Source organism: Bombina bombina, chromosome 6, assembly GCF_027579735.1.
Source record: "Bombina bombina isolate aBomBom1 chromosome 6, aBomBom1.pri, whole genome shotgun sequence".
Classification (NCBI taxonomy): Eukaryota; Metazoa; Chordata; class Amphibia; order Anura; family Bombinatoridae; genus Bombina; species Bombina bombina.
Genome location: NC_069504.1, coordinates 871,812,526 through 871,835,655, shown reverse-complemented (window position 1 = coordinate 871,835,655; position 23,130 = coordinate 871,812,526). Strand labels below are relative to the sequence as shown.

General features: G+C 38.0%; 1 protein-coding gene across 1 annotated transcript in view; it reads right to left on the bottom strand.

Moving 5' to 3' along the window:
• Positions 1-23,130, bottom strand: part of LOC128664748 (alpha-2,8-sialyltransferase 8F-like) — a 96,795-nt gene that overhangs the window by 33,379 nt on the left and 40,286 nt on the right. Inside the window, exons 5-6 of the mRNA XM_053719555.1 lie at positions 15,570-15,682; positions 5,691-5,777 (exon numbers count right to left, since the gene is read on the bottom strand). Of these exons, the coding sequence (XP_053575530.1) occupies positions 5,691-5,777; positions 15,570-15,682 (200 nt within the window). The remainder of the gene's footprint in view (positions 1-5,690; positions 5,778-15,569; positions 15,683-23,130) is intronic.

Sequence of the window (23,130 nt, the reverse complement as noted above, 5' to 3'; positions counted from 1 at the left end):
TCACACACAGAGGGTTAGAGAGAGAGAAAGAGAGAGACTATCACACACAGAGGGTTAGAGAGAGAGAAAGAGAGAGACAGAGAGACACAATCACACACAGAGGGTTAGAGAGAGAGAAAGAGAGAGAGACAATCACACACAGAGGGTTAGAGAGAGAGAGAGAGAGAGAGAGAGAGACAATCATACACAGAGGGTTAGAGAGAGAGAAAGAGAGTGAGACACAATCACACACAGAGGGTTAGAGAGAGAGAAAGAGAGAGAGACACAATCACACATAGAGGGTTAGAGAGAGAGAAATAGAGAGAGAGAGACAATCACACACAGAGGGTTAGAGAGAGAGAGAGAGAGAGAGAGAGAGAGAGAGAGAAAGAGAGAGAGAGTGAGAGAGACACAATCACACACAGAGGGTTAGAGAGAGAGAAATAGAGAGAGAGAGACAATCACACACAGAGGGTTAGAGAGAGAGAAAGAGAGAGAGTGAGAGAGACACAATCACACACAGAGGGTTAGAGAGAGAGAAATAGAGAGAGAGAGACAATCACACAGAGGGTTAGAGAGAGAGAGAGAGAGAGAGAGAGAGAGAGAGAGAGAGAGAGAGAATCACACACAGAGGGTTAGAGAGAGAGAAATTGAGAGAGAGAGACAATCACACACAGAGGGTTAGAGAGAGAGAAAGAGAGAGAGACACAATCACACACAGAGGGTTAGAGAGAGAGAAAGAGAGAGAGAGACAATCACACACAGAGGGTTAGAGAGAGAGAGAGAGAGAGAGAGAGAGAGAGAGAAAGAGAGAGACACAATCACACACAGAGGGTTAGAGAGAGAGACACACACACATAATCACACAGAGGGTTAGAGAGAGAGAAAGAGAGAGAAACACAATAATACACAGAGGGTTAGAGAGAAAGAGAAAGAGAGAGACACAATCACACACAGAGGGTTAGAGAGAGAAAGACAGAGACACAATCACACACAGAGGGTTAGAGAGAGAGACACAATCACACACAGAGGGTTAGAGAGAGAGAGAAAGAGAGAGAGAGACAATCACACACAGAGGGTTAGAGAGAGAGAAAGAGAGAGAGTGAGAGAGACACAATCACACACAGAGGGTTAGAGAGAGAGAAATAGAGAGAGAGAGACAATCACACACAGAGGGTTAGAGAGAGAGAGAGAGAGAGAGAGAGAGAGAGAGAGAGAGAGAGAGAGAGAGAGAGAGAGAGAGAGAGTGAGAGAGACACAATCACACACAGAGGGTTAGAGAGAGAGAAATTGAGAGAGAGAGACAATCACACACAGAGGGTTAGAGAGAGAGAAAGAGAGAGAGACACAATCACACACAGAGGGTTAGAGAGAGAGAAAGAGAGAGAGAGACAATCACACACAGAGGGTTAGAGAGAGAGAGAGAGAGAGAGAGAGAAAGAGAGAGACACAATCACACACAGAGGGTTAGAGAGAGAGACACACACACATAATCACACAGAGGGTTAGAGAGAGAGAAAGAGAGAGAAACACAATAATACACAGAGGGTTAGAGAGAAAGAGAAAGAGAGAGACACAATCACACACAGAGGGTTAGAGAGAGAAAGACAGAGGCACAATCACACACAGAGGGTTAGAGAGAGAGACACAATCACACACAGAGGGTTAGAGAGAGAGAGAAAGAGAGAGAGACACAATCACACACAGAGGGTTAGAGAGAGAGAGAGAAAGAGAGAGAGAGACAATCACACACAGAGGGTTAGAGAGAGAGAGAGAGAGAGAAAGAGAGAGACACAATCACACACAGAGGGTTAGAGAGAGAGAGAGAGAGAGAGAGAGAAAGAGAGAGAGAGTGAGAGAGACACAATCACACACAGAGGGTTAGAGAGAGAGAAATAGAGAGAGAGAGACAATCACACACAGAGGGTTAGAGAGAGAGAAAGAGAGAGAGTGAGAGAGACACAATCACACACAGAGGGTTAGAGAGAGAGAAATAGAGAGAGAGAGACAATCACACACAGAGGGTTAGAGAGAGAGAGAGAGAGAGAGAGAGAGACACAATCACACACAGAGGGTTAGAGAGAGAGAAATTGAGAGAGAGAGACAATCACACACAGAGGGTTAGAGAGAGAGAAAGAGAGAGAGACACAATCACACACAGAGGGTTAGAGAGAGAGAAAGAGAGAGAGAGACAATCATACACAGAGGGTTAGAGAGAGAGAGAGAGAGAAAGAGAGAGACACAATCACACACAGAGGGTTAGAGAGAGAGACACACACACATAATCACACAGAGGGTTAGAGAGAGAGAAAGAGAGAGAAACACAATAATACACAGAGGGTTAGAGAGAAAGAGAAAGAGAGAGACACAATCACACACAGAGGGTTAGAGAGAGAAAGACAGAGACACAATCACACACAGAGGGTTAGAGAGAGAGACACAATCACACACAGAGGGTTAGAGAGAGAGAGAAAGAGAGAGAGAGACAATCACACACAGAGGGTTAGAGAGAGAGAAAGAGAGAGAGTGAGAGAGACACAATCACACACAGAGGGTTAGAGAGAGAGAAATAGAGAGAGAGAGACAATCACACACAGAGGGTTAGAGAGAGAGAGAGAGAGAGAGAGAGAGAGAGAGAGAGAGAGAGACACAATCACACACAGAGGGTTAGAGAGAGAGAAATTGAGAGAGAGAGACAATCACACACAGAGGGTTAGAGAGAGAGAAAGAGAGAGAGACACAATCACACACAGAGGGTTAGAGAGAGAGAAAGAGAGAGAGAGACAATCACACACAGAGGGTTAGAGAGAGAGAGAGAGAGAGAGAGAGAAAGAGAGAGACACAATCACACACAGAGGGTTAGAGAGAGAGACACACACACATAATCACACAGAGGGTTAGAGAGAGAGAAAGAGAGAGAAACACAATAATACACAGAGGGTTAGAGAGAAAGAGAAAGAGAGAGACACAATCACACACAGAGGGTTAGAGAGAGAAAGACAGAGGCACAATCACACACAGAGGGTTAGAGAGAGAGACACAATCACACACAGAGGGTTAGAGAGAGAGAGAAAGAGAGAGAGACACAATCACACACAGAGGGTTAGAGAGAGAGAGAGAAAGAGAGAGAGAGAGACACAATCACACACAGAGGGTTAGAGAGAGAGAGAAAGAGAGAGAGACACAATCACACACAGAGGGTTAGAGAGACACATAAGGGATGAGAGAGTCAGAGGGGGAGGAAGAGAGAGAGAGAGAAAGAGACCATGGGGGAGAACGACACGAAAAGAGTAAAAAAACAAAAAACACTAAACCACATTCATTAAATTATAATTTTTCACTAACAGAATCCCTTTCAGCAAAATCGAAGGTTGTAGAACTTACTTCAATAAGATGTGGCTAAAACACTGCTCTCTCTGCATCTCTTCCTGCTCTGTAAGGAAGTGACAGTGGCACATTCCACTGCACTTAGAGGGGAAGTACAGAACTCCTTTTTTCACTTTAGCAAAGCTGGCAGCTTCACAGGACAGCAACAAAATAAATGAAAGTTGTTTTTTTCCGTTTTTGTTTTGTATTATATGATTTAACATCCAGCCCCAACCCAAAGTTCCACTGACTAATGCCTCTCACTGGATTGGGTCAGCCCAAATAGGACTGCCTCAAATAAGCACTTATGGGCCATGCAATGATCTTAACCACTTTCATCCAGTAGGTGGCACAGCATGTTGTGTAATGGTGGGCAGACCTGCTTGTGCCTCTCCATTGCACAACATGTAGCTGTTGGGAAAAAAATGCTGGGGGAAAAAAAAATTGCATTTTTTTTTTTAATTTTTTTAAAGCCAATAAAAAATATATATATTTTTGCCCATATGAGAGGTCAAGCCCTGCCTCACCTGCCTCTAGTGACTGCACATCATATATATATATATATATATATATATATATATATATATATATATATATATAAACAAGCATGGAAATTGCACTCCCAATAACCAAAGTCCTTATGCCATGGGTGCAGCAAACAAAATAGATAGAAATGCAGGACAAGCACACTCCAAGTGACTTTTCAAAATCACTTTAATCAGTGTATACACTGATTAAAGTGATTTTGAAAAGTCCCTTGGAGTGCGCTTGTCCTACATTTATATATATAAATATATATATATATATATATATATATATATATATATATATATATATATACACAGTATCTCACAAAAGTGAGTAAACCCCTCACATTTTTGTAAATCTTGTATTTTATCTTTTCATGTGACAACAATGAAGAAATTACATTTTGCTACAATGTAAAGCATTGAGCGTACAGTCTGTATAACAGTGTAAATTTGCTGTCCCCTCAAAATAACTCAACACACAGCCATTAATGTCTAAACCATTGGCAACAAAAGTGAGTACACCCCTAAGTGGAAATATCCAAATTGGCCCTAAAGTGTAAATATTTTATGTGGCCACCATTATTTTCCAGCACTGGCTTAACCCACTTGGGCATGGAGTTCACCAGAGCTTCACAAGTTGCCATTGGCGTCCTCTTCCACTCCTTAATGACGACATCTCGGAGCTGGTGGATGTTAGAGACCTTGTGCTCTCCCACCTTCCGTTTGAGGATGCCCCACAGATGCTTAATAGGGTTTAGGTCTGGAGTCATGCTTGGCTAGTCCACCTTTACCCTCAGCTTCGTTAGCAAGGTAGTGGTCGTCTTAGAGGTGTGTTTGGGGTTGTTATCATGTTGGAATACTGCCCTGCAGCCCAGTCTCCGAAGGGAGGGGATCATGCTCTGCTTCAGTATGTTACAGTACATGTTGGCATTCATGGTTCCCTCAATGAACTGTAGCTCCCCAGTGCTGGCAGCACTCATGCAGGCCCAGACCATGACACTCCCACCACCATGCTTGACTGTAGGCAAGACACACTTGTCTTTGTACTGTCCTCACCTGGTTGCCGCCACACACGCTTGACACCATCTGAACCAAATAAGTTTATCTTGGTCTCATCGGACCACAGGACATGGTTCCAGTAACCCATGTCCTTAGTCTGCTTGTCTTCAGCAAACTATTTGCAGGCTTTCTTGTGCATCATCTTTAGAAGAGGCTCCCTTCTGGGCCGACAGCCATGCAGACCAATTTGATGCAGTTTGCAGCGTATGGTCTGAGCACTGACAGGTTGACCCCCCACCCCTTCAACCTCTGCAGCAATGCTGGCAGCACTCATATGTTTATTTACCAAAGACAACCTCTGGATATGACGCTGAGCACGTGCACTCAACTTCTTTGGTCGACCATGGCGAGGCCTGTTCTGAGTGGACCCTGTCCTGTGAAACCGCTGTATGGTCTTGCCCACCGTGCTGCAGCTCAGTTTCAGGGTCTTGACAATCTTCTTATAACCTAGGCCATCTTTATGTAAAGCAACAATTCTTTTTTTCAGATCCTCAGAGAGCACTTTGCCATGAGGTGCCATGTTGAACTTCCAGTGACCAGTATGAGAGAGTGTGAGAGTGATAACACCAAATTTAACACACCTGCTTTCCATTCATACCTGAGACCTTGTAACACTAACGAGTCACATGACACCAGGGAGGGAAAATGGCTAATTGGGCCCAATTTGGACATTTCCACAGGGGTATACTCACTTTTGTTGCCAACGGTTTAGACATCAATGGCAATATATACATTTTATGTATAGTATTAACTTACTTGTGTTCTAGGATACTTGGGTTTGCAGATACAACATCTGTTTTTCTGCCAGTGTCCTCTTCTGGTATCAGTGGAGGCAAATTGAGTCTAAATTAGAATAACAATGACATTTAAAGCTGAGCACTCTGTGTCTGTGCATTGCAACAAATAGGTCCAGATTACAAGTGGCATTTATTTTCCCCACTTGCACGCTAACTACACTAAAAGTAAAATATTTCCCTGGCTGTGTTAGCGTGCGTATTACAAGTTGAAAATAAAATGGTAAAACGTGAGCAAAAACCCTTGTGAGCTAACTTCAGGACTTTGGATATTGCAACTGTAAAAACTTCTTCTCCCCGTTGACTTCGATAGAGCATTCTGTTTAAAAAAGCTAACACTTATTGCTGCGCAAACTAACCTTACACCTCATTAGAACAACAATGCTAAAGCCGAAGGTAATTATGAATATTTTACATTCCAATGTTCTTCACATAGAAGAAAATGTTCTTTTTATTTTTAAATATATGTTTATATATATATATATATATATATATATATATATATATATATATATATATATTTGTAAAATATATATCTATACCTATATATTTATATGAATATATACAAGAATATATATATATATATATATATATATATATATATGATAAATCTGTAGAAATAAGCGCACAGAGAATCTCCTCATAGTGTAAAATTGTTTAATACAAAATCAGCATAAAACAAACAAGTAATCCCCCTATCAGGGTGTGTACTCACAAAAAGAAACCTCAATCAATATGAGGTAAGATTATAACGTTGAGCACCAAAGATGGTGTATGTTCCGCTCCGTGAATCCATAAGGCTGTAGATCAGTCCCTTAGCACAGGAGCGTAGGTAAAACGCTGGAATAGCAGTTTAAAATGGTGAAATTCACCATAAGATTATAACTGGAGTTTTCTATTGCCAAAAGATTGTAACGTAAGAAAATGGCAACAGGTGTAGCGACAGTATAGTGTCAAATAAACACTCTGTAGCAAATTGTATAATGCTCGGCGGGCGTGGTCTAATGCTTTTCACGGAAGTGATGAAAAGATGGAATCCCAGAAGGGGAAACGATATGGCGCGCTAGACAAAATACCAAGAGCACTGATATGCTAAAAATATATGTTTGTCAAATGGATTTTCCAAAAGGATGTAGCATATTAAATTTTCCCAAAAGCGCCTTGAATTTCTTAATCCTAGGCAATGGTTATAGCTGGAGATCTGGGTCAGGGTTGCTCCTCTTGATCCCGGAGTGTCGGGCAAACTAGTTAAAAAATAGAAACACAAAGAGGGCGCCTCATAGCTTGAATTCTGCTTTGCAGGTGGTGGTGAGGTGTAGAAAATTGCGTTTACCAGAATATGTGGCACTGTACTGTGACCAGTGCTAATCCGCCGGCTAGCACTTAACAGTGGCTAGTACACTGAAACTGGTTATCCTCGTAATGGCCGCCTCTTAATTCAGCTGCCGCACGGCTGTTGGAGATGTCAGTCAGCTGTCTGTGTCAGTAGTGACTGAAATAAAGAACTAAGGCAACTTCCAATCTTTTTCAATAAAAAGTAGAACGCTTTATTTGTGGCGCGTTTCTCAACCACAGGACGGTTGTTTCATCAGACAATAAAAAAGCGCTTTTCGCTTTTTTTTCCCGCTTTTTTATTGTCTGATGAAACAACCAGTCCTGTGGTTGAGAAACGTGTCACAAATAAAGCGTTCTACTTTTTATTGAAAAAAATTGGAAGTTGCCTTAGTTCTTTATTTCAGTCACTACTGACACAGACAGCTGACTGACATCTCCAACAGCCGTGCGGCAGCTGAATTATGAGGATAACCAGTGTCAGTGTACTAGCCACTGTTAAGTGCTAGCCGGCGGATTAGCACTGGTCACAGTACAGTTCCACATATTCTGGTAAGCACAATTTTCTACACCATGCCTCCACCTGCAAAGCAGAATTCACGCTATGAGGCGTCCTCTTTGTGTTTCTATTTTCTGCTTTTCACGGAAGTGTACGCTTCGTCAGAGGCTTCGTAATCGCCCACCAAGCCAATGAGCCCTTTTATCCCAAAAAGTGGGAATGTGTATAGATATGGCACGCCAATCAGAACAATCTTTTGGCAATAGAAAACTCCAGTTATAATCTTATGGGGAATTTCACCATTTTAAACTGCTATTCCAGCGTTTTACCTACGCTCCTGTACTAAGGGACTGATCTACAGCCTTACGGATTCATGGAGCGGAACATACACCATCTTTGGTGCTCAACGTTATAATCTTACCTCATATTGATTGAGGTTTCTTTTAGTGAGTGATAGGGGGATTACTTGTTTGTTTTATGCTGATTTTGTATTAAACAATATTGCACTATGAGGAGATTCTCTGTGCGCTTATTTCTACAGATTTCTTATTAACACTTTCAACCTCCTATCCTGGTACTGGAGGATTAACCTATAAGCTGCCATTTTTCTCTGCATTCAAAAAAAAAGGATCAAGAAGATCAAGAATTGCCTATAAGGAATTAAAGACATTTAAACACAGATAAGACTATTATTATTATATATATATTTTTTGAACGGATTGTTGTTGCATCTATATTATTTATTTATTTTTCTGTGAATTTGTATTTAAGTCATATATATATATCCATTAAAATTATGGAGGAGATAAAAAACTGAGATTAAAATCCTCCGGGTCTCAAAATTAAATCAATACAAATATTTGCATAGAAAATTAGCACATCTAGGCAAGAATCCCCACTTACTTTCCCCCAGAAAAACTCCATATACAATGTTACCAATGCACAAGAGAATTCTGGGTAAGAATATGTGTGTGTAACATATTTCTAATAAAAACACATTGAAGAATATTAAAATGGACTAAAAATTGTATTACATGTTTATATATATGTATATACTGTATATATATATATATATATATATATATATATATATATATATATATATATATATATATACACATATACAGTATGTGTGTGTGTATATATGTGTATTATTGTGTTTATATGTTTTATATATATATAAATATGTTGTGTTAGGAGAGAAAAAGAGATGATTCGGCGCTAGGTGTCCCCCCCGAGAAGTGTTTTATTTGTAACGTGAATGAATGAACTGGCTGCCCTTATACCTGAAATGAGGGCAATTGCAGGGTCCCCACCCCGCACTGTCCTATTTCAATTTATAGAGAGAACTATTGGTGGGAAGAGCGGTATTAAGGCGCACTGTTCATAAGAATAATAACCAATATATTATTAATAATGGTGTCAGAGTAGTGGGTATAGTGCAAAAATCAGAATATTTTGATGTAGATTGTTCTATATGATATATGTAGTACAAATATTTGTACCAGCGGCGTCTGGATGAGTTATACCCAAAAATGTTTGCTAATTATATAATGTATAGGTATAGGATGGGGTACCAGCCAGGTCAATATGACATCCTAAAAAAATCCTTCCTTCACAGTTAGAAATATGGATAAACACTTAGTATAACATAATAAAGTTCACAAAATTCACAGGTGTTCTTAGTCCCAAAGGTCAAGTAGATATATGTAGAGTTAATAAATAAAAGTTCTCTGTCTAATCCTTATGTTGTAAGTAAATGCCCACTTACTAGATAAAACCTCAATCCTATGAGGTAAGTGGGAAGCGTCTTTAGTAGATACAGTTGTCCCCCAGCAATCTGGAAACACTGCTTCTCTGCCTCTTTGGTGTGGTTAGAAACACTGCTTTCCTGCTTCCTTAGTATGGTAGAGATTTCTTTCTCCCTCCTTCCAGTTGGCTTAGATATTCACTCAGCTCCCAGTAGTCCGTGATGTGGAATACATAGATAAGGGAACACAAATATGGAAAGGATAGTGCAACACTGTTGTACAAGTTTAAAACATATATTTATTTCATATGTAAAAAATGCTCACATTCTTCCACCTCAATCCAGTATGAGGTATCAGTTAGGCATAGTAGTGCAATATAACAGGTGCAAAATTCCAAAAAATGAATAATCAGAAATGCAGGAAAAACGGCATACAAGCAGTTAATAAGATACAGTTCAGTATATCTTTGTTCAAATCTCTCCTTACGCGTTTCAAAGGTTTCAAATAATGGGTTACCTTCTTCATCAGAGGAAAATTTTTTGAGTGTGATTGCTGGTGATTCATTAGGGACTTTAAATAGGGTTGACCTGAGTGATTACGATTTTCCAGAGCTCTGATTGGCTCTTTGTGGTCATATGATTTAAGAGGTGTGTGGGCTAATCTGCCAATCACTGGCCTGATAGATCGTATTTCTTTTGTTTTAACTTTCAGGATATTTTTGAGTGAAGGAATCAAAAAAGTGAAACTATCTGTTCAAAGTTTATCTAAAGTGTATTTTTAATTTACTTAGTTGGTTTAGTTGTCTGTAATATAAGGAAGTGTTTAAAAGCGCAAATGAGAAGTTTTAGCGCATGCGTAATGCTGTCGATTCAATGTATTAGTAAATGCGGCGGGGGTGTGTTCGGATGAGCCAATCAAATTAGAGAATCGGAAAATGATTGCGTTAAACATCCCCGATCGCTGAGCATTTCTGCTCCTTAGATGGCGTATATAAAGTGATTTTTTTGGGGGGTATTTAAGGACGTGCTACTAGACACCAATTTGTAAAACAATTATATATGATGGTAATATGTATGCCCAAACATGTGACTAGTTATAGTGCATGCGTGTATTTAGCTATCTGCCTTTGACAGATCAATTGGGGCTTACGTCAATGCTCCATTGTATAAGCATTATATTTGTAATGTTTTCAATCTTTTCAAACACTGGGCTAGGTGAATTGGTTGATCTGATATATCAACCAATAATGGAGTGCCGGTTTTTCAATAAATGAACTTTAATAGGGGTAGTGTAATTTTCGGTAAGGAATGATTCTTAACTATCTTAATATTACAACTCATTCCAAATAGTAGATACATTGCTGCGTCCTTTTAGTTGATTAGGGCATTGTATATACATTAAAAGAATTAAAACATTATATGCTTTGAAAGGGATTCTAAACATAGTTTAAACTATGAGATATAAAATATTACATATTAAAACAGTTCTTATATATATAAAGGAACGAACATAATAAATATATTTAAAATTCCACTGGTTATAAAACGTATTTAAGGCAAAATGTATTATAAAAATCCACATTCTTTTTAAAGACCAAGTCCGCCTCCCAGAAAGGGTGGTTTACAGTCTAGCAGTGATGTGCAGTCACTAGAGGCAGGTGAGGCAGTGCTTCACCTCTCATATGGGCAAAAATAAATATTTTTTTTTATTGGCTTTAAAAAAATAAAAAAATTGCTATTTTTTTCCCCCAGCATTTTTTTTCACAGCTACATGTTGTGCAATGGAGAGGCACAACATACTGCGCCATCTACTGGATGAAAGTAGTTAAGATCATTGCATGGCCCATTATCAGCTTATTTGAGGCAGTCCCATTTGGGCTGACCCAATCCAGTGAGAGGCATTAGTAAGTGGAATTTAGGGTTGGGACTGGATGTTAAATCATATAAAACAAAACAAAAGCGGAAAAAAACAACTTTCATTTAGTTTGTTGCTGTCCTGTGAAGCTGACAGCTTTGCTAAAGTGAAAAAGAGAGTTCTGTTCTTCCCCTCTAAGTGCAGTGGAATGTTCCACTGTCACTTCCTGAATCCTTACAGAGCAGGAAAGGGAGAGAGGCAGAGAGAGCAGTGTTTCAGCGACATTTTATTGTAGTAAGTGCTGCAGACTTTACTGAAATGGATTCTGTTAGTGAAAATGATAATTTATTGAATGTGGTTTAGTGTTTTTGTTGAATTGTGTTCAGATACAGCTCATTAACAGGGGGGGACAGTAAGTGAGCATAACCCAATACTTACAGGAAGTCAAAGGGTCAATTTAAATTTAAATCCATAATTTAAAACCCAGAGTTTGAAGTTAAGTGTGCAGTGTCCACATTATTTAAATTAAAGTTTTTGACATTGAATATTGCTAAGCCTCCCTTTTTCATGGTTATTTGATTTAATTAGGTACAAACTCTATATATGTTATCTCTGTTCAGTCAGAGGATGCAGTATCTATTTTTATTTTTCTCTGTGTCTCCATTTATTTAAAGACTGCTGTTAACTTGTAATTCACAAATCAATTGAAAGCTGTTGCATTGTGTTTTTAATATGTGCTGCTTTTATACAAGTTTATATTAATAAAAAGGAGATAATGAGTCATTTAAAAAATATATGTAATTATTGCAGTTAAATGTTTTTAGAAATAATGCCACTGTAAAGTAACTGGTTAAACACATAGTCAAAGGGAGACATTTAAAATTAAACTTTCATGATTGAGGTAGAGCATGCTATTTTAATAGACTTTTCTAGTTATTTATATTTTGAGAATTAGCATCAACTTTTACTGGCCCCATGTCAGCAAATCAAATTATTTTTTGAAAGGAACATGAAAGTCATAATTACATTTCCATCATTCAGATAGAAATTGCACAAAAAAACCTTTTATTATTATGTACTTCATTCTTTTGGTATCCTTTGGTGTCCTTTGTTGAAGAGCATACCTAAGTGGGATGTGCACGTGCATATGAACACCATATTGCCGGAGCTGTGTTGGCAGTATTGATAGCTTTGTGTAAAACTTGTATGGTAAATTATTTCTATTTTTACAATACAGTAGTGAGTAGAGAAGAGATTGTGTATCATTCTAATTGCTTAGTAACTGGCACTGTGCCACAGAATTGTGTGAGTGTGTATGTGAGCAGAGTGTGTGTGGGTGTCAGTGAGCAGAGTATGTGTGCTTTATTCTCCAGGTAATCAATACATTTCCGATGAGCTGGTGCTTTAGTGCAGTGTTTCTCAACAATGGTCCTCAAGTACCCCCAACAGGCCAGGTTTTCATTATAGCCAAATCAGTGAACAGGTGAAGTAATCAGCTGATCAGTAACTCAGTGGTTACTAACTTGCTCTCACCCATCACCTGATTATGTCACCTGTGCACTGGTTCAGCTATCATTTAAACCTGCCCTGTTGGGGGTACTTGCGGCCCTCTGTACATGTGTTTCTCTGGCGTATCATATCTAGTGCCTCACCAGCCTCTGACCTCACTGCACATCACTGCAGTCTAGTTGGATATATCACATGGTTATTAGAGATAGGGAATTTAGTAAGTAATTTCATTAAAGATCTGTAAAATTGTCTACAGTGTTCTTACAAAATGAGGAATGCTTACAAATGATATTAAGTAGGTGTCTATATCCTAGTATGTATATAGATAACCAAAGTACATTCCCTTAGAGTATTTTTATATATATCGAGGGTAGTAGGTGGAAGCATATGTTTATATACAGATGTATTAGTATATATATATACTATTCCTTATTTGTTCTATTTTTCCACTAAAAAGGCTGCCAAATCAATATCTTTGTTCAAGCCAAACAGTGTTTGTGAATGTAGGGTATGTATCCAGAAGGTTTCCCTTCGTCTAAGATGTAGTTCTCTATCCCCACGTCTCTCATTCACCGGTATACGCGCACTACACGACCCTTTAAGAAAAGGGTAGCAGAACATCTAACGAATATAAAAGCAGGAGAAAAATCGCACAATCTGTCACTCCATTATAGGAATTATCACGATAAAGATCCAGAAGGTTTAAGAGCCACTATTTTAGAATGTATACCGGTGAATGAGAGACGTGGGGATAGAGAACTACATCTTAGACGAAGGGAAACCTTCTGGATACATACCCTACATTCACAAACACCTTTTGGCTTGAACAAAGATATTGATTTGGCAGCCTTTTTAGTGGAAAAATAGAACAAATAAGGAATAGTATATATATATACTAATACATCTGTATATAAACATATGCTTCCACCTACTACCCTCGATATATATATAAAAATACTCTAAGGGAATGTACTTTGGTTATCTATATACATACTAGGATATAGACACCTACTTAATATCATTTGTAAGCATTCCTCATTTTGTAAGAACACTGTAGACAATTTTACAGATCTTTAATGAAATTACTTACTAAATTCCCTATCTCTAATAACCATGTGATATATCCAACTAGACTGTAAACCACCCTTTCTGGGAGGCGGACTTGGTCTTTAAAAAGAATGTGGATTTTTATAATACATTTTGCCTTAAATACGTTTTATAACCAGTGGAATTTTAAATATATTTATTATGTTCGTTCCTTTATATATATAAGAACTGTTTTAATATGTAATATTCCTCTGATGAAGAAGGTAACCCATTATTTGAAACCTTTGAAACGCGTAAGGAGAGATTTGAACAAAGATATACTGAACTGTATCTTATTAACTGCTTGTATGCCGTTTTTCCTGCATTTCTGATTATTCATTTTTTGGAATTTTGCACCTGTTATATTGCACTACTATGCCTAACTGATACCTCATACTGGATTGAGGTGGAAGAATGTGAGCATTTTTTACATATGAAATAAATATATGTTTTAAACTTGTACAACAGTGTTGCACTATCCTTGCCATATTTGTGTTCCCTTATCTATGTATTCCACATCACGGACTACTGGGAGCTGAGTGAATATCTAAGCCAACTGGAAGGAGGGAGAAAGAAATCTCTACCATACTAAGGAAGCAGGAAAGCAGTGTTTCTAACCACACCAAAGAGGCAGAGAAGCAGTGTTTCCAGATTGCTGGGGGACAACTGTATCTACTAAAGATGCTTCCCACTTACCTCATAGGATTGAGGTTTTATCTAGTAAGTGGGCATTTACTTACAACATAAGGATTAGACAAAGAACTTTTATTTATTAACTCTACATATATCTACTTGAGCTTTGGGACTAAGAACACCTGTGAATTTTGTGAACTTTATTATGTTATACTAAGTGTTTATCCATATTTCTAACTGTGAAGGAAGGAATTTTTTAGGATGTCATATTGACCTGGCTGGTACCCCATCCTATACATTATATAATTAGCAAACATTTTTGGGTATAACTCATCCAGATGCCGCTGGTACAAATATTTGTACTACATATATCATATAGAACAATCTACATCAAAATATTCAGATTTTTGCACTATACCCACTACTCTGACACCATTATTAATAATATATTGGTTATTATTCTTATGAACAGTGCGCCTTAATACCGCTCTTCCCACCAATATATATATATATATATATATACTGTATATAGATAGATAGATATACACGTGTGCACATACACATAAACACATAAATACACAAGTATACACATTTATACATATATATATATATATATATATATATATATATATACAGACTAAAACCAGCTCAAAGCAGCGCTGGTATTTGAGTGCGGTATGGAGTTCAATTTTGCTCAACGCTGCAATATTGCCTGCTAACACCGGGTTTATGAAAACCTGTAATAGCAGCACTATAGGGAGGTGAGTGGTGGAAATAACTTGCAAGTTAGCCCCGAGCCGCTCATAACGCAAAACTCGTAATCTAACCGAATATCTCATAGAAAGTTACTTTTATATTGATTTGTTATATGATACTGATACTTTCACAGAAATTAATGTGTATTTGTATTTCTAGGAGTCATATTTTTTTTTATTTTTTTTTTAATTATTATTAATGCTTGAGTTTGTACATATATCCTTGCACATACTTGTCTATATATATATGTAATGTGTTTGTGATGTGTTTTATGCAACTTTTTTTAACCCTTTCACTTTAGGTTTCCAGTCACACTAATACTTTGAGTGCAGGGTTTTGTTTGTGCTTGAGCGCAACCGTTTAAAAATCAGTGCACATATTTTGTTGCAAAATGCTAAAGGACTTGAAGAATCTTCCATACCTGAACACAAAATCTGCTTGATCAATTTCAGAACCACAAGAGCTCTTGTATAATATTCCCCCATTACCGACCACTGCACATTGTTTAATTGGTTTCTTTGGGAATGGTGATTTCTATAAGAAAAAGATATAATTTAAGATTACCTCAGTTTTATTAACATTATTACTGCAGGTAATATTATATAATAAATAGAAATATATTCAGATTATTTAATATAAATTGCTCTAATTTGCATTTGTCTAGTCAAATTTTTGAACTTTTATGATTCAGATAGTGCATGCAATTTGAAACAACTTTCCATTTTACTTTTTTCATCAAATTTGCTTTGTTCTCTTGGTATTCTTTGTTGAAAGCTAAATCTTGGTAAGCTCATATGCTAATTTCTAAGCCCTTGAAGGGCACCTCTTATCTCAGTGCATTTTGACAGTTTTTCACAGCTAGACACTGCTAGCTGATCTGTGCCATGTAGATTACATTGTGCTCACTCTTGTGGATTTCTAAGCCCTTGAAGGGCACCTCTTATCTCAGTGCATTTTGACAGTTTTTCACAGCTAGACACTGCTAGCTGATCTGTGCCATGTAGATTACATTGTGCTCACTCTTGTGGATTTACCTAGGAGTCAGCACTGATTGGCTAAAATGCATATCTGTCAAAAGAACTGAAATAAGGGGGCAGTCTGCAGAGATACAAGGTAATCACAGAGGTAAAAAATGTATTAATATAACCATGTTTGTTACGCAAAACTTGGAAATGGGTAATCAATGGATTATCTATCTATCCATCTTTTTTTTTTTTGGTTTAAATTTTTTTTTTATTGAAAAATATTTGGCATTACAACATACTGTATAGCAATACAGATCATTGAATAAAAATTAAGCTGACATTTGTTGCAAAAAGATATGTGCAATTCGTTTCGGTCGAATTTAGTTTTCCGCCAAATTTTGGCCGATTTGGAGATTCTAATAAATCCGAATTTCCGAATTGGCACCATAACTGAAATTCCGAAAAATTCAGACAATTAACATATCAGTTTCTGAATTTTCTGATCCATTCTTTATTCATATTCGGAATTTTTTATTGTTCTAAACTAAACCGCAGTTCCCCGACATCGCCAACACTAACTAAATAACTAAATTAAGCTATTAACCCCTAAACCGCCGTTCCCCGACATCACCAACACTAACTAAACCTATTAAACCTATTAACCCCTAATTAGTGTCAGCGATGTCGGGGAACAGTGGTTTAGGGGTTAATAGGTTTATTTAGTGTCGGCGATGTGGGGGGGTTGTGGCTTATTAGTTAATAGGTTTAGGTAGTGTTGGCGATGTTGGGGGATGGCAGTTTAGGGGTTAATAGCTTTATTTAGTGTCAGCGATGTGGGTGGTGGTGGCGGTTTTAGATAATTTTGTTTCGGCAATCACCGGGATATTAGTTATGTTAAGTTAAATCTTTTTTTCGGATCCTTTTGTTTTTTCTGAACCATTTATTATTCATATGCATTATTCTATTCTAAACTTCAGAATAGAATAATGAATATGAATAAAGAATGGATCCTAAAAAACGAACGGATCCGAAAAAACTATTTAGCTTAACATAACTAATTTGAAGAAACTAATTTTTTTTTTAAACTTAACTAATTTGCTGAAACGAAATTATTTATTTAACTAATGAAAATTAAACTAAACTAAATTTTTGGCCTTGCACATGTCTAAAGTTCTTACAATTCCGGATAGAACTTAAAATATGTTTGTTGTCCTTTGTTGTGGGTAAAGTTTATATTTGTTGGGCGAGTTATCTCGCTTATATGCTATTATATATAGGATGTAAAATTTGTTGCAAGAATATATAACATACACCTAGATTACGAGTTTTGCACTAAACCTGTGTGCGAAAATAACGCCAAAAAATTTGCATTATTGCACTGTCCATAGCGCTGCCATTACGAGTTACTGAAAAACCTTCTTGTGCTGTGCGTTATGGTGTGTTAAGCTCCATACTGCACAAAAGCCAAGGGCTGAGTTTACGTGCTGGTGCACGCTTTCCCCCATAAACAGAAAACTAACACCTGCAATCGTGGAATGGAGATCGCCGTAACGCAACCCCATTGATGTCTATGGGGAAAAGAAAGTTACGTTTAAACCTAACACCCTAACATAAACCCCTAGTTTAAACACCCCTAATCTGCCGCTCCTGACATCGCCAACACTAATAAAAGTTATTAACCCCTATTTTGCCGTTTCCCGACATCGCCAATACTAATAAAAGTTATTAACCCCTAATCCACCGCTCCCCAACATCGCTGACACTAATAAAAATTATTAACCCCTAATCCGCGGCTGCCCGACATCGCCGACACTAAAAAAAATTATTAACCCCTATTCCGCCACCCCCAACATCGTTGATACTAATAAAAGTTATTAACCCCTTAATCTGCCGCTCCTAGACATCGCCGACACTACTAAAAGTTAATAACCCCTATTCCGCCGCCCCCCGACATCGCCGACACTAATAAAAGTTATTAACCCCTAATCCGCCGCTCCCCGACATCCCCAAAACTAATAAAAGTTATTAACCCCTAATCTGCTGCTCCTCGACATCGCCGACACTAATAAAAGTTATTAACCAATATTCCGCCACCCCGACATCAATAAAAGTTATTAACCCCTAATCTGCCACTCCCCGACATTGCCGACACCAAAATAAACCAATTAACCCATAAACCACCAGCCCCCCACATAGCCAACACTATAATAAAGTATTAACCCCTAAAACTCCAGCCCCCCACATCGTAACTACTAAACTAAAGCTATTAACCCCTAAACCGCTGGCACCCCACATCGCAAAACACTATGGCCTAGATTACCAGTTGTGCGTTAGGGTTAAAAAGCAGCGTTGAGAGGTCCCAACGCTGCGTTTTGACGCCCGCTGGTATTACGAGTCTTGCAGGTACAGGTTTACCGCTCACTTTTTTGGCCTGACTCGGAAATACCGCAAATCCACTTACGTCAATTGTGTATCCTATATTTTCAATGGGACTTGCATAGCGCCAGTATTGTGAGTCTGACCAAAAGTGAGCGGTACACCCTCTCCTGTCAAGCCTGGTACCGCATTTAAGTCAGCAGTAAAGAGTTTTACACTACAACGCCGTAGCATAAAACTCTTAACTAAAATGCTAAAAAGTACACTAACACCCATAAACTACCTATTAACCCCTAAACCAAGCCCCCCACATCGCAAACACTAAAATAAATATTTTAACCCCTAATCTGCCGAACCGGACATCGCCGCCACTATAATAAATATATTAATCCCTAAACCGCCGCACTCCCGCATCGCAAACACTAGTTAAATATTATTAACCCCTAATCTGCCGTCCCTAACATCGCCGCCACCTACCTACATTTATTAACCCCTAATCTGCCACCCCCAACGTCGCCGCCACTATATTAAATGTATTAACCCCTAAACCTAAGTCTAACGCTAAACTTAACCCCCCTAACTTAAATATAATTTAAATAAATCTAAATAAAATTACTACAATTAACTAAATAATTCCTATTTAAAACTAAATACTTACCTATAAAATAAACTCTAAGCTAGCTACAATATAACTAATAGTTACATTGTATCTAGCTTACGGTTTATTTTTATTTTACAGGCAATTTTGTATTTATTTTAACTAGGTAGAATAGTTATTAAATAGTTATTAACTATTTAATAACTACCTAGTTAAAATAAAGACAAATTGACCTGTAAAATAAAACCTAACCTAAGTTACAATTACACCTACCACTTCACTATAATTAAATAAATTCCCTAAACTAAATACAATTAATTACAATTAAATAAAATTAACTAAAGTACAAAGAAAAAAACACTAAATTACAGAAAATAATAAAGAAATTACAAGATTTTTAAACTAATTACACCTAATCTAATCCCTCTAACAAAATAAAAAAGCCCCCCAAAAATAAAAATAGCCCTACCCTACACTAAATTACAAATAGCACTTACAAGGGCCTTTTGTGGGGCATTGCCCCAAAGTAATCAGCTCTTTTACCTGAAAAAAAAAAAGTGCAATTACCCCCCCAACATTAAAACCCACTCCCCACACAACCAACCCTACTCTAAAACCCACCCAATCCCCCCTTAAAAAACTAACCCCCTGAAGATCACCTTACCGGGAGACGTCTTCACCCAACCGGGCCGAAGTCCTCAACGAAGCCGGGAGAAGTCTTCATCTAACCGGGCAGAAGTGGTCCTCCAGACGGGCAGAAGTCTTCATCCAGATGGCATCTTCTATCTTCATCCATCCGGCGCGGAGCGGGCCCATCTTCAAGTCATCCGACATGGAGCATCCTCTTCTTTCAAGATGGTGTCCCTTCAATTCCGATTGGCTGATATAATTCTATCAGCCAATCGGAATTAAGGTAGAAAAAAATCCTATTGTCTGATGCAACAAGCCAGTAGAATGCCAGTTCAATTCTATTGGTTGATTGCATCAGCCAATAGGATTTTTTCTACCTTAATTCCGATTGGCTGATAGAATTCTATCAGCCAATCGGAATTGAAGGGACGCCATCTTGGATGACGTCATTTAAAGGAACCTTCATTCAGTCGTCGGCCGTGGAAAGAAGAGAATGCTCCGCGTCGGATGTCTTGAAGATGGACCCGCTCTGCGCCGGATGGCTGAAGATAGAAGATGCCATATAGATATAGACTTCTGCCCATCTGGAGGACCACTTCTGCCCAGTATTAGGGGTATTGGGTGGGTTTTAGAGTAGGGTTGGTTGTGTGGGTGGTGGGTTTTAATGTTGGGGGGGGTGAATTGTAATTTTTTTTCAGGTAAAAGAGCTGATTACTTTGGGGCAATGCCCCGCAAAAGGCCCTTTTAAGGGCTATTTGTAATTTAGTGTAGGGTAGGGATTTTTTTTTGGTGGGGGGGCTTTTTTATTTTGTAAGGGGGATTAGATTAAGTGTAATTAGTTTTAAAATCTTGCAATTTGTTTATTATTTTCTGTAATAAAGTGGTTTTTTTTTTGTACTTTAGATAATTTTATTTAGTTGTAATTAATTGTATTTAATTTAGATAATTAATTTAATTGTAGTGTAGTGTTAGGTGTAATTGTAACTTAGGTTAGTGTTTATTTTACAGGTATATTTGTCTTTATTTTAACTAGGTAGTTATTAAATATAAAATATATATACAAACTTGCCTGTAAAATAAAAATAAACCCTAAGCTAGCTACAATGTAACTATTAGTTATATTGTAGCTATCTTAGGGTTTATTTATAGGTAAGTATTTTGTTTTAAATATGAATAATTTAGTTAATGATAGTAATTTTATTTAGATTTATTTAAATTATATTTAAGTTAAGGGGGGTTAGGGTTAAACTTAGGTTTAGGGGTTAATATCTTTATTATAGTGGCAGCGACGTTGGGGGAGGCAGATTAGGGGTTAATAAGTGTAGTTAGGTTGCGGCGACATTGGGGGTGGCAGGGGTTAATAAATATAATGTAGGTGTCGGCGATGTTGGGGCAGCAGATTAGGGGTTAATACATATAATGTAGGTGGCGGTGGTGTCCGGAGCGGCAGATTAGGGGTTAATAATATAATGCAGGTGTCGGCAATGTCGGGGGCGGCAGATTAGGGGTTATTAAGTGTAAGATTAGGGATGTTTAGACTCGGGGTTCATGTTAGGGTGTTTCGTGTAGACTTGAAAAAAAGAGAACAAATCCGGACAGATAGCCAGTGCAATAGGTTTATTCTTCTGTTAAGTAGTTTTAACAAGGGTAGCTTGAACTAGCTAACATGTTTTGCGCATGTCTCATGCGCTTCTTGTTTCGTGTAGACATAAATGTATTTCCCCTTAGGAATCAATGGGGCTGCGTTAGGAGCTTTACGCTGCTTTTTTGCAGGTGTTAGGTTTTTTTTCAGCCGGCTCTCCCCCATTGATTCCTATGGGGAAATCGTGCACAAGCACGTTCAGCCAGCTCACCGCTAACGTAAGCAGTGCTGGTATTGAGATGAGATGTGGAGCAAAATTTTGCTCTTCGCTCACTTTTTTGCGGTTAATGCTGGATTTGTAAAAACCCGTAATACCAGCGCTGTCTGTAAGTGAGCGGTGAGCATAAACTGCTCGTTAGCACTGCATAATCTCTAACGCAAAACTCGTAATCTAGGCGTTTATTAAACTATTAACCCCTAAACCTAACACCCCACTAACTTTAAATTAAAATTACAATATAACTATCTTTAAAAAAATAAAAACTTACCTGTGAAATAAAAAAAAAATAAGTTTAAACTATAAATTAACCTAACATAACTATTCTAACTCCGCAACTCGTAATATGCGTTCACAGCCATTCCACGTGCAGTGTCCAATTTTTCAGCAGTATAGCTGAACCGCAAAACTCGTAATCTAGCCGATAGACAGAGAGGGTAAAAAAAAATTAACAAAGATATGTTGCAAAACATTTTTGACAATGTGATTTTCATATAGGACACAAAGGGGGACCAGTGACCCATTGTGTGTTTGAGTGCTGATGTTATAGCAGTAATCTGTGTTTTATAATTAAGGAAGGGGAGAGGGGGGGACCTGAGAGGGAACGGGCAAGGCAGCAATTATGCAAGGCAGCGTAAGGTAATTACATGGAGTTTTGATCTTTTTTATGTGTTTTTAGCGGCATTCCATCTTATGAGCATCATCTCATGAGTGACTATTTTGCCCATCCTGTAGAAATTGTATCTCTCCAGTGTGAGCAAGGCATTAACTTATTTTTTTCCATAAAGTGAGTGTAGGTGTTTCTTGTGATTTCCACCTTTGTGGTATTTTATCAAGATTTTAGCACTGTTAATCATTATGTAAAATAATTAGATTTTAGCATCATCTTTGACTTTTGGTATGTTATGAAAAAGAAGGATGCTTGGGTTCATTGGGATGTGGAAGGAGAGAGTTTTGTTTATGTGCATTATTATGTTTTTTCAATATGTCCCTAGTTTGTTACATGGCCACCAAATGTCTAAAAGATCAGCCTCCTCGTTACAATTTCGCCAACACTTTCCACTAGTGTGTTTATAGATTTTATGTAGCCTCTGAGGGGTTAAGTACCACCTGTATAAGAACTTGTGGTTCATCTCCTGAATTTTGGCTGAGACCGAGGCCTTTTTGTGGTGTGTAAAGATTTTCGTCCATTCTTTAGTAATGTCAAGTCCAAAGTCTGAGTTCCATTTGTGTAGGATGTAAGAAGGGAGGGAGTTTGTCCCTGTGTCCGGTAGCAATTTCTAAATAGATTAAATTGTTTGACGGGGAGGGTGTTGTAGTGATCATAGTGTTTCAAAAGCTGTAAGGGGTCGGGTGATGTTTCTTTTTTGTTTTTGTGTAGATAAGTAATGCGAAGAGAGTGGGAAGTGACGTCACTGGATGTGGACGTGGTTTAGGGCCGTTATTGTCTAGGTCGCAGTTACTAAGTCGGATGTGTTGTACAAGCTGTATACTTCTATGCTCTGCAATAAAATAGCGTTGTACCTTCTATGTCCTGCATCTCATGATAAGTAA